At 37.0% G+C, this 12,850-nt stretch overlaps 1 protein-coding gene across 1 annotated transcript; it reads left to right on the top strand.

Annotated features, from left to right (window-relative positions):
• The first annotated feature begins 398 nt into the window (after nucleotides 1–398).
• LOC114531961 lies at nucleotides 399–12,848 on the top strand. Its single transcript, XM_028553556.1, has 7 exons — nucleotides 399–772; nucleotides 9,133–9,212; nucleotides 9,733–9,827; nucleotides 10,548–10,614; nucleotides 10,907–10,959; nucleotides 11,220–11,295; nucleotides 12,148–12,848. The coding sequence occupies exons 1-7, from the start codon at nucleotides 468–470 to the stop codon at nucleotides 12,318–12,320; spliced, it is 849 nt and encodes a 282-aa protein (XP_028409357.1). The 5' UTR covers nucleotides 399–467; the 3' UTR covers nucleotides 12,321–12,848.
• The last annotated feature ends 2 nt before the right edge of the window (nucleotides 12,849–12,850 follow it).

Here is a 12,850-nt window from a genome sequence, read left to right as displayed (position 1 = left end):
GAACGCGTTCTATATTTCTGCACTTTTGTGTAGAACTTTTTTCAACATTCAAGTAAAAATATATTAGTTCATAAATGTTCATTGTTTGACTGAAGCTATCAACAGTGTGATTGTACTTTCCTAAATCCTGAAATTAATCGATAGTAATGCTAATATTATGCTATGAGCATGCAAATTCCGTTCACTGTTGTTATAGTATAGTATACAAAGCCCGTTCAACCTATCTGGCGGATACTCCACTTAATATGTTTGTCTGTGCACAGTCCTAGCGCAATCAACTTTTTTGTGGTAGTTTTGTCGACTTTTTTGGTCTTTTTGGCAATCTCCATTTTGTGGGAGGGACTTTGCATCGTTGCTAAGCGTTAAGAAATGTTATGTCTAATCGTGTGATATGGCAACCGTATGTATAAGTCGCTTATATACAAACATAATACGAAAAGTTTCAGCTTGTTCACCTAAATGATGAAATGACACACATTTTAGTGAACCCAGGATATTCACTTAAACACGTCCGAGCCAGGACGGTTGACGATGATCTCACCGGACAAAAGTACAATCAACGCAAGTTGACCGAGATAGAAATGAAGAACATCCGCAGCGAGTCGCGTCTCACATGGCTGGCAGCATGGGAAGATCCTGGCAAACCTGCTGTTAAGAGTGTTCACGACTGGCATTCGACATATTCACGACAGCATGACTTTAAACAACTCGATAGACCTACCAAATCTCGACCAACATCGCCAACAAGACGAAATAATCCACATCCACCTGGGTAAGTGTCACAAATTATGTGCATTGTTTTGGTTTTATTTTCTTGGGATGCTCACAAATCCTAATTTATTCACAGTGCAGCCATGGTGTTGTATGTAGTGTAGATTTTAAACATTGGCTGCATAAACAATTTGGTATATTATAGTTAGAGAAAACTAAGAGAAAATCTGGTGGGGTGGCAGAAACAGTGGAAGAGGCTCAAGCTTGAAGGGGGGTAGGGTGAAAGAGGTGATGGTTTAATTTTGGCAATTGAGTGCTTCATGCTTGCAAATAGGTATATTTCCTTTCTTAAAATATCTAAAACGATCTATTTTGTGTGCAATAGGGTATGTGATTCATCATCAGGTGAATTAAAAGAAGTCAGAGCTATAATAGTCCCTGAACCATCAGGTTCCCCTTAGGTGACTGACTTAATTTTTTTCAAAGGCCACTTAATCACTGTGATGATAAAATACTCCAGTCTAATGTGAGTCTAATGTTTGCACAAAACAGTCTATAATTAATTTATAATTTAGATATAAAATAAAAATTCCTACAAAAATTTTTGAGCAAATCTGCTGCAAAGGTTTCCTCTGTTAATTTTGCTGAGATTGGATTAGAGCTATAGACAGGATATTGGTGAAAAATTAAATTACTTATATAAAATGATAATTATTGTAATATTGGCTTATTGCTGATTCTTGTGTATTTTAAAAACAAAGCAAATTGCAACAATTTGTCACTCTAGATCTAAATTAAGTTTTAAAACAGTTTTAAAAATAATTTATAAATATACATCTTGATTCAATTATAATTTGCTTCATTGCTTGTATAATTGTAGTCAAACTGTCAAATCACTTAACAGGGCCATAGCCATATGTCAAAGGAACAATAGCGTACAAAAGAAATCAGTCAGGGATAAGACAGATATAAAAATATATGCCCTCCCCCCAATTAAGATTCTAGTGCTGCCTCTAGCTTCTATAATTGATTATGTTTGCACCACCAAAAATATATTTTTGTATTCAAAAGCTGCAAATTATATGATTTGCAGTACGTAAATACAAAATAGCTCACAAGTGGTAATTCATGTTGCCTTCTTATTTATAAAAAAAAACAAAAAAAAACCTCAGATTGAACTTGGCATATAAATTTGTTGTATATCCACTGAGCTTTATCACAAAACTTTTGTGAATTGTGTGTATATAAGTATCTCTGGAAATTCTTTGAAACTGGAAACACTCTTTGATTAAGCACTATAATACCCTTCCAAAGCTAGCAACCTTTAAATTTATAGAAACAGGTTCAAAGATTACTTTGTTGCAATCAACAATACTGAAAGACAATAATTATAGGAATCTTTTCAAATACGAATCCTAATCACTAACCACTTCATAAAAACAATACAAAACATAGGAAAACGATATTGCTGTTTATACTAATTACTTAGGTGCTTGAAATTAAAATAGGTCAAATTTCTGACCTGAATTAGTAATCTAATACAGAGAAAATACCTACCTCAACTCGGTAACCATAAGGAAGTCCAGTACTTTGTCTTTGTTTAAAAACCTTGATAGATAAGATAAGAACTGGTAATGTACACTGAGTTCTTCTGAGCATTGATATCTTCAAGTCACGCGCTGAAAACTTTAGAAATGTGTATTCCACTTCGCTATCTTTGTATTTTGCACAACGTCAACGCAGTGAACGCAGTCAACGCACACATGCTTGCCTTTAAAACACAGATCACGAAACCTCGTGATTGGTGAAATTTCCCGCCGAAATACATCACCCGAGCCCGCACTTGCGGGTAGATTCCCCCCTCCAAAAAAAGAAGTAAAAGCTCAAACGTTCGGCTTTTTATGGTTTGAAGTCAGCTGTACACATCAGTTCGTACACATATATGAACACGATAACGTTTTCGAGCGTTTTCATTTTTGTTTCCATTCCAAAACGGTTTCAAACATCGATAATTAATTTGAAATAGAAGTTGAGGCAAATAGACCTTTTCAGTAATTACGTCACAACGTTATCGTTTTAAATTTGGAACCACCTTCAATGAGATGGATTTAATAAAGCCTTACTCTGACAAGCTATGTGCAGAGATGCAAAACATTCTTCTATAACCCGTGCATTAAAGATAATTTTTCATTTTGACCATAACGCGGGAACGAGGCTCGCGGTCTTGATTCGCACCCCAGCCTCGTTCTTGTGTTATGACTAATTTCCAAATTTATTGGTCGAAACAAAAAATATTTTTCATGCATGTGTTGAAGAAGGATGTTTTGCATCTTTGCACGTGTCTCGTGAGGGTAAAACTTGAAATCCATTTCATTAATAAGGTGGTTCTAAATTTAAAACGTGAAGTTAAAATGTTGTGACGTAATTACCGAAAAGGTCTATTTAATTTAATTAACACATCAAGCGTATTTCTCCTTGGATCGTGTGACCGTAAGGGTTATCGACTGGACAAAAAGATTTTGAAAACGCTCGAAAACGACGCTCGTGTGCACACAGCCTCAATGATTGCGAACGCGATGTTAGAATAGTCGATAATTTACGCCGGAGATATGCTAATAAAAAATAGAATTTCTTCCTGAGACATGCTGACTATATGCAGTCGCCCGACCCCAGAGCGGCTCAAAAGTTGGGGGAGGGATGCAGGCCCCACTTCACTTGTCAGCCTGCCAAAACGTGGAGCCATGCTTCACAATGGCACGTACTGAATCATGCAATTAAAACGGCACACGTTCGTTGGTCAGTTGGTTAAATGATGTTGTCGTGACCAAAATTTTGCATTGGCAGCTTGCACCCAAAGGCTACACGTTGTGACAATCCTTAATGTCATGTAGAGACCTGTTTAGTGCGATAGCACCAAAAATAATAGTTTAATCCTCTACGTGCAAGTCGGTAATTGAAGAAGTCAAGAGTTGCTGACCTATAAAAGTGGTCTATTAAAACTTGACTGATTTACATGCGAAAGGTTGTGCGATAACAAAGGTTGTGCAATGGTTAACCCATGCAGTCATACAATCTGATCTTATCTTATAAAATTTAACGTAACTTTGGCCTACTCAATCGAAAAACGTATGCAGCCAACTCAACAATGAATAACGAATAAACTTTTATCTTTACAGTACAAAAAATTGGTAAAGTGGAAACAAAATTGGCTTTATCAGTATTTTATGATATTATTTCTTATTAAAAATTCGGAATACATTCATATTCTGTATAATCCTGTCCTTACTTGAAAACAAAACTATTTCTAATTATATCCAGGCAGCATGAAAAACAGCTATTCCAACGAAGGCATGAAGAACAGAAGGTTTACGAACGCGCGCCGAAACACAACAATATAGAGATCTTAATAAGTCAGTTTGAATTTTGCATCGCGATAACATTAAATGGGCGATAATAGTAATTTTGTACGTTTGTTTGTGAAAACACTACAAGCTCTGCAAGACTAAATTCACGTAGTATTTCCACAAATTCAAAAAAATAGAAGTTTAATACAGTTTTAGGCGACAAAGTCGTGCAATCATGCAATGCAATTAAGTCTTTACAGACAAAACACTTCATTTATTTTAACAGAATGAATAATTTATATCAAGACATTGTGTGCAATTTATATTTAGACGCCCCATTCCGATTTCACATATTTTAAACAACACAGCAACTAAGACTAACATACACTACGCCTCATGCATGTATCATACTCATTTTGCTAATTGTACATATAATATATGGGCAAAAAATTCAATTGATATACGAATTGGTTACTCCAGATCAGCGGGAGTTAAAATACCGTAAACAGACTCAGGGAGTGGGCGTCGCAAAAAATCCACGCGAATATAAAGATGATTTATCATGCGAGACCTCTCAAAAAGAGTACACAAACGTAATATAGCTAAGCTTATTTGGGCAAACACTTGGAGGCAAGCGTAACTTTTTTGTTTATTCATATAACTGAAACATCGCAATGGTCGTAATTTTTCACCTCTGTCAGGTAGGAAAGAATAAAAAAATCACTTATAAGCCAACATTGCAATTAACAATTTTTAGGAAGTTTTATCATTGAACACTAGTTCGTTAATTATTTACCCGCATGCATAGTAGGAAAAACGTGCCGTTTAAAAGCTAACAACTTTCTTCATATAGAAATTTACGCTCGCTTGCCAAGTAATTTGCGCGAATAATAGCTACAATTATACGTACCATTATCATTTCAAACATTTAGTTTACGTCACAAGTATAATATCATGCGATTACCGTAATCATATTGTCCTGAATGTTTTAACATTAATTATCGTGTCTTTCAAGTAAAATGCACTTCTAAAACTGTACATGCACGCAGCGTTTTATCTAAGCATTGCTACTCCGACGAAGGTTTTCTACCGTATGCGATGATTTCGGTTAATATATCATGGTTGTAAACATACCGTATGAGCTCATCAATAATTCGCCCACTCACGTACGTCGCAAACCAGCCTCGTACTTTGCTCAGCTCGGCGAGGGTCTCTGGACGCGTTGACTCCTTATAATAGCCAGGAATGCAGAACTCCCCAACGTCTTTGACGACGACGTCGACAAAACCAGCTTTCTCCATGCACTCTTTGATTCCTTCGCACGTCTGAGCATTCTCCTTCGGCATATTCCACAAATAGGCGCAAAGGAGAGACATGTTGCGCTCAATCCAATTCTTAGAAAGCCTTGGGTTTGCATAATCTGCTTGAGACAGCCAGCCGTTTGGCTCGAGAACGCGGTAGGCTTCTCTCAGGAAGTCGTTTCGCGTTCTGTAGTGGACGCCACCCTCTACTGAGAAAACGTGAGTGAAAGAATTATCGGAGAATGGAAGGTTGGTTGCGCTACCGTAGTGAGCTACGAGGCGGTCAGTTAGGCCGTGTTCTTTAATACGTTTCTTGCAGATCAAATGATGACTCAACGTTACGTCAATCATATCGATGTGTTCGGGTTTATACTTCTTGTGGAAAAAAATGTCCTGTGCACCCATGCCGTTAGCAACATCCAAAAGCCGGCTTTTCTCGTTAAGATTCACAGGATCTGCGACTTGGGAAAGAAGTGCCTCGCTCGCTTTAACGTAGTCCTCGTTGCCATCATCCCAGTAGCCGAAATTCAAATAACCTCCGTGATATTCATGCGAGCCTGTCAAGCCTGTCTCGTAAAATTTCTCCACATGATATTCGTGCTGATTGTTGTTCCACTTCGTGCCTTCACTAGAGAAATCGCTTCGCTCTTGCTTCTTAAACGCATCACGCTTGTGTTTTCGTTTTCTTGCGGCAAATAACGAAACAAACAGCGCCGTACCACAGAGGCTCACAACTACGGTGTAAAGGACGAGAAACATTGCTTAGCTCTTCCCGTCTAGAAGCAGTGCTGTTATCGTCTTTGTTCGTGCACCGACTGATGCGTTTTAATGAAGGTATGTGATACTTGCAATTGCAGGAAATTCATTATCATAATCGCTGACAATTATTGCTCTACAATATCTTCCTTGTGTAATCTTTGTTCGCCATTTCTGATTTGTCGGGCCTTTCGATGTGCAGTGTTCCACTGGGTCTCAAAAGCTTATATTTTGCGTGATGAAATGCCGAAGAATGCACTTCACTTCGAATATTAGCACATGCGGAGGGATTTGAAAAGTTGTTAAGCTTTTGCATGGGTCGGTGCGCAGGTATGACACAAATCCAAGCGTATGACGTGTCAGAACACTGCAAAAATATTTTCCTCGACAAACGGTCGTTAAGAAGATGATGGAATTCCAAATTACCAAAAGCACAGGAGAAGCCTTCGCAGTTACATATTCGCTGAACCCCGTTGTTTACGTTGCGTGGTCTAAAAATTTGTTAGCATGGGTATACACGTGTATAAAAAAGGTATATGCAAATAGAAATGAGCCAGAAGGTATGATCGAAATTTGCTTCCGCTACTAATGTACTAATGCTAATCCCGTTGCAAAAGACACTATCACATTTCGTCCTGACGATGTTTGCTCTTCATATATTCCTAATTCATCCTATGCTAGATTCTTTTATACAAGGACAGTTGTGTTGAGCTGAAAAGTTAAATTGAAACTCGTAAGGAACATATTATGTTTTTTTACAACGTTAACCGTCAACAATTGTATACAAGGCCAGGTGATCCCGCTAGGTACACCACTACCTCCTATTAATTTATTAGTCAAATTTACTTGTGAATAAATAGAGTATGTAAATTCTGGGTAAACCCACTATGGCCAATTCGCACAAAAACAACCGCCTTGCTTTAAGTTTAATATTTCACATTGTTTACATCGTTATTCAAAATAGGAGAGTCTCCCCACCGTTGAAATGCACCGAATTGGTGTATTGCAGACATAAAATATGACATTCGAACCTACACCTTTGCCACCAGGAGTGCATAGATATGCTAATGCACCGACGATTTCGTGATGTTTGTAACTGTAAACACGTCACCAAACTGCATGTTGGTGTATTAATTATGCGTAAGTAATAATGGTTCTTGCTTGGCCTTGAGTGTACTTTGCCTTGGTCTAATTATATCTATCCGTGCTTAGCATGGTTTCCGAGTACCCTCGAATGTATCTTGCGAATTGCATATCACAAAATATAATATAGACAGCCCAATCAAAGCACCACTGACATAGTCAATGCATTTACCAGTAAAATTGAAATTATCGAATATCTATAGCGATTTATATCAAACTGAACCAATCAATATGAATTATGAAAGTATTATATTATTGTACTTTTAAATCTAAGGTATGCATTACAACGACGTTTTCAAAGACATAAACTCGCATTTCTCTCATTTATACCAATATTAGCGAACAGAAACTATAAAAATGTAAAAACTCGCTGAATATGAGATTAAATGTTAGTAATTTTGCAAATGTGGGAATGTTTGGAATGCACCAGTTCGTTCAATACGTCATATCGTATGATTTTGCAATTGAACTTTGTACCGTTTTAAGAGTCATGCTGCAATGATTTTGCCACATAGGAACTTTTTGATCTCCTACGAACCCGGTGAAACGAACGATCCTGAGAAAATACCGTTGTCTGCATGATTAATGAAACCATTGTTATGAAATCGTAGTGTGGCAAATGATCATCGCTTTTTCCATGCTGGATTGGCTTATTCAATCATGTTGTAATACATTAAAGTTTAACTGTACTATCAATTAGTACTTTTGCTCTCAAATTCAATGATACTCAGCTGTGGGGGAGGATTCTTATAAAGGACAAAGAACTTTTAGTGAAAAAGAATGCTGGGTTGATAATTATATTCCTCTGATCTGTGCAGGATTTTTTAAATTCCTTAAATCAATGTCTTCATATACATCATAATGACGTTCATCAATAGAATACCAAAACCATGCATATGTACTGTTAAAAGTAAAACCATATAATATTATTTTCTTCGTATAATATCAAAGTAGTATATTCATTTTGAACGACTAAAAAATTGAAATTAAATATTTAAGCACAAAAATATCTTGAGGCCACTAAACTTGGCCCTAAACTTCTTGAGGACAGGGAAAATTAATTCGTACTTCATTTTGATGTTGCTATTTTATGAGCACAAAGAGAGGCTATTTCGTATTACGATACGTCAAATCGTAACATCTTAATAAACTTAATTGCATAGATATATATTTTGTCGATTCCAAATGTGCTATAAAGCCGAGTATGCATGTGAACGGACCTTATTCTTAGGCGTCTGTTTACACATAAATCCGTTTAGCTAAAATTCAAATTAACGTCAGTCATTACTACGAAAGTAACAAATGCTTGTTCGGTTTCATAAGGACTTATATATTTTATGATGTCTTTAAAATTATTTCATGTCTCGTTGAATCTCGGATAACCGGGCTCATGTGAACATGCCCTACCTTTCCAAATCTGTATCATGATGTACCATTGGCATTGCGGGTATTAAATCTTTGTGTGGCTTTATGAAAATTTTACTCAGTTGCATCATGGACACGGCCGAGGATTGATTGATAGCTAGTCAAAATGACGTGTTCCTTAAATAACACGTTTAATAAAGTAGCATCTGGAATTAAGGCTATAAAAGTCAGACCAAGCGGTTAAACACTTTTGTCTATTTAGCTTTCGATCAACTTTAGGTTTGATTTGTCCACACTTTTGCATTCAGCTGCTATATGGAGATCAGTGGTTACGGAAAGCAAGTGCGGGTGTTTGCGGTGCTTTTGCCAAAAAGTAAACTTCATTCTTTCTTCATTTCCAGCCCACTCGCTAAAAGGGTATTCGTAGTGTACTTAAAAGGGTAGTTTATAGAAATGCAACATTATCGTATTGTGATCTTTTTCAATCAAGATTCTCAAATGTATTTTAATAGGGTGTTTTTACGCTTGCGTGTTTCCAAAGAAAAAGGATATCCTTCAGTACATCCAAAACCTCCACAGAACCCTTATGAAGGTGTGGTTATTTAATTTTTGTGTAATACTTGTGATAAAAATTCAATCTTTTTTCTCGCTTCTTTGCTCAAAGTGTTTTCATTTCAAACCTCCGTCAGATTTACTTCCATGCCGACCTTGGTTAACGCACGCAATTCTTTCTTAAAATCAATCAAATTCACCTAATAGTATATTATCCCAACTGTTCTCGCCAAATTTAGGACGTCAGGTAACCCTTATTGTGAAGGGGATCAAATGAGTCGGACTTCCATGTTAATTAATTTATCCGTTTGTCTGAAGATGTCAAAAGACGGAAGACGAAACGTCACTATTTAAATTAATAATCGCCAAATCGGACTTGTTTCAAAGCCTGTAATTAAATTTTCTGGGGTCTTCCGAGTACCCCATTCAGCCCGGTACGTCTATAGTAAATCCATTTTTTACACTAATTAGCCTTTTTATAGCCTATCTTTCAGACTCCGAAATTGTGAAACTTAACGGAAATCATTTACATGATCCTAATTGAGACATTTTCCGTTTAGAAAAATATGTATATGATAGTGCGCCTGTACCAGACGGCACTATGTATTACAGTCTGAAGGACATCCAACGTTTGAAAAGAGATGGGCACACAGAGGTTGGTGGACGATTATGCAAAACGTTTTTTGTGAGCGTGTTCAGATTGATCTGTTTCATGTTTTTACCACTCCATGATGATGCATGGACCGCGGATTTGTCAGCTTTTAATACAGACAGACTGGTGTTCTTTTCTACGTCTTTATCGTCTCTGTTTTCTTCTTTTTAGCACATTCCGCGTTTTTGTCTTTCACATTTGCAGCGTTGTTGCATGTTGATGTATTGAGGTTGATTAAAATTTCAAATCTAAATATCATCCGTTGTAAATTTTTGATGCTGTTGAAGAAATACTATGGAAGTAAAACTTCGCCTTAAATTTCATGTTTATTAAAAAAATCGGGACCCTATATAATTAAATTATAGTAGATTTTCCGCCACTGTCTGTCAACTTTTTTCATTCTTTAAATTATCTGCATGCTTTACAGTATTTGGTTACTCTTCCAAAATATGGATTCTTTAATTCTTCTGTCTATCAAAATTTGGTGAATCTGTTGCGTTGCATGTGCATGAATCGAACCTCGATTTCTTCATTTAGATTTCTTACTTGTCTGCTCTTGTGTAAAGGTGGCGAAAATTACTTTGTTAAGAAGAATTTTTAAAAGATCAAAACCGGTTTTTCTTATTTATGAAATAGTTCCTTCCCATCTTCCGTCTTAAAGTTTGCGCTGCAGCATGATACTTAGCTTGCCGAAAACATGAATAGTATTTTTTGTTATTTTAGGTTCTAAGGAAAGCCTTAAGGCCAAACGAAGAGTCTAATTTTAACAGCTTTGGAGTGCCTGAACATGGTAAGTTAACGAGATAATCAGTTTTCCGATGACATTGTATAATTCACTGTGAAATGAAATGTGCTTATGTCTGAACATAATAAAATTATAATTGCATGACGATCAGTTAAATCACTTTTTCTTGCTTTTTCACTCCGGAGAGGCAAAAGTTGGAATAACAGCTATAGATAAATTTCAGGAAATGCCTGTTTATCATGTGCTAAAATAACACACCGTCAGTGGCCGGTTGGACAGCGGCTGGTTAGCGCTCGATACATGTCCAACCATTCTCGTTATGCTTTCTTTGCCTCAGGAAGAGACTTTAGCCCAAGTTCGTCTAGAAGAAACAGTAATCATATCGCTAAGGTAAATGATATAAGCTGTTTTTCCAAGACCCTTAAATTTTTGTATCCTGTAGCAAGGCACCTTTGACATCGCCCTAAAATTACCACACCCTAAGAAACACTCTCGATGGTTGGTTACAACGAAAGCAATTGTTATCAAAACAGAAATCAAGTTAACTTTCTAGCTTGAATCAGAAATTCTTGCCTTTGTTCGTTGATCAAAGCTGATATCCTGATTAATAAGTATTGATAAATTATGATATATTTCTCGCATCTTTTTAGATGACGCCTGATCATCCTAGTAAGCCTGCTTTTGTCCCCTCGCTTCATCGCTGGCTTAAATGCGCCGGAGTAGAAGGTAAACAATCCAACCGTAAAACCATGCACGATCACGAAAAGTTTGGAGCATACGTTTCACAGCTATACTGCGTATATAATGCGTATGGTTTATTGCACATTGTCACAAAAAATCCTGCATGCATGCATGATTGTCTTTAATATTAGACATAGTCTGTTATTGCAAAACATCCCATTGGTTACCAATAGAAATTATATCATTACAAGTAGGTACCTCACAGTGGCTTTAAAGGGCAAGAATACAGTTTCATAGTCGTAAATCACACCCCTCTCCCCCTACACAATCAGAGTTGCGAAAAAGCTGCGGATACGCGGGTACCATGCAGCCGTGAAGAAGATTTGCTTTGAATGAGGTTTGTGAGGAAGGTAGAAATTTGAACACTCTAAATGATCACATGCATGTACCACAAAGCAAATATTTCATTATGCTGGTTGCCACTTGACTCAGTGACGTAACGTCATTTTGTGGAAGGTTTTCAAAACTTGAAATCCTACCGGAGGAAGGTTTACACAATGTTGATGTTGCTGCACGACTTTTGGTACAATTAAGAGATGAATATACTCGTTAGGAAACAACATTGAGACGGGAGTATCAGCCTCACGTTAAGGTTATTTTCCATTCCAACGCTTTGCTGCGAAGCACCCTTTATTTTTCAGACCGGTCACGGTCGCATGGGGATGCAGATTCTCAAAAGCCGCTTCGCCCGCGCGGATGAAGCGGACGGTAATAGAGAATAGCCTTGCATGCGATATGATGTTATAGGCATGCGAAAAGCATGCTTAAGATAGTGTACTTGGTATTATTTAAAGCAACACAACAAAGTTATTCATCATCTTAACTTTCATCCCTTAGAGCGAGAAAAAATGAATAACGCCAGGAGAAACGCGTGGTTGCAAGATTCCAAGTTCAAAACTGTTGATCCCAACCGTTACCTTCTAAGGACATACGATTCCACGCCTCAAGTTAAGATTCATCGCCCATACCGAAAAGAGTTCGGTATTCACCCAGAGCTTTGGACAAATTGAGACGACAGAACCATAAAAGTTCAGTGCATGTTCATATTTTGCCGACAGCGAGTCGAGTTAAATTGTACTTATAAGTTAAAATAACCTGATGTGCATATAAGGTGTAGACGATAAGTACTCGGAGTCATTAGGATAAAATCCCATGCAAGTAATCGTTCTTTATTTGACTTTGCCTGTGGCCACGCGAATAGAATATGCCAGTCTGTTGAACGAACAATTTTCTCTCGTTTTTTTTAAACTTTATTTATTGCAGGGGTAAATCGTCAGTAAAAAATAAAATGTCTACACCGATGACTGCGATATCTGGTTTACGGCGTAGCTGCAGCAACCTTTTTTTATCTATATATAGTTTTAATCATAAGCATGGACGTTTGCATATTCAGTACAAGTAGTGAAAAGGTGCTAAAAAGGCGCTGAAAAATTAGCAAAACATTGGCCTTTATTAATTGATATAGTTTTTATAGTTTTCCCGGTAGTCAACTGCACGAGTGATTTTTTTATTATATTTTACTTATTATACTAATAAATTG

Source organism: Dendronephthya gigantea, unplaced genomic scaffold (assembly GCF_004324835.1).
Source record: "Dendronephthya gigantea isolate DGI-Jeju-01 unplaced genomic scaffold, DenGig_1.0 000076F, whole genome shotgun sequence".
In the NCBI taxonomy this organism is placed as follows: domain Eukaryota; kingdom Metazoa; phylum Cnidaria; class Anthozoa; order Malacalcyonacea; family Nephtheidae; genus Dendronephthya; species Dendronephthya gigantea.
The sequence above is the reverse complement of the archived record's forward strand: the minus strand, read 5'-3'. Positions and strand labels throughout refer to the sequence as shown.

Coding starts and splice junctions, on each gene's coding strand:
- LOC114531961 (XM_028553556.1), top strand. CDS start 468: ATGACACACATTTTAGTGAACCCAGGATATTCACTTAAACACGTCCGA. Junction 9,828..10,547: donor AAAGAGATGGGCACACAGAG/GTTGGTGGACGA, acceptor TTGTTATTTTAG/GTTCTAAGGAAAGCCTTAAG. Junction 10,615..10,906: donor CTTTGGAGTGCCTGAACATG/GTAAGTTAACGA, acceptor TCTTTGCCTCAG/GAAGAGACTTTAGCCCAAGT.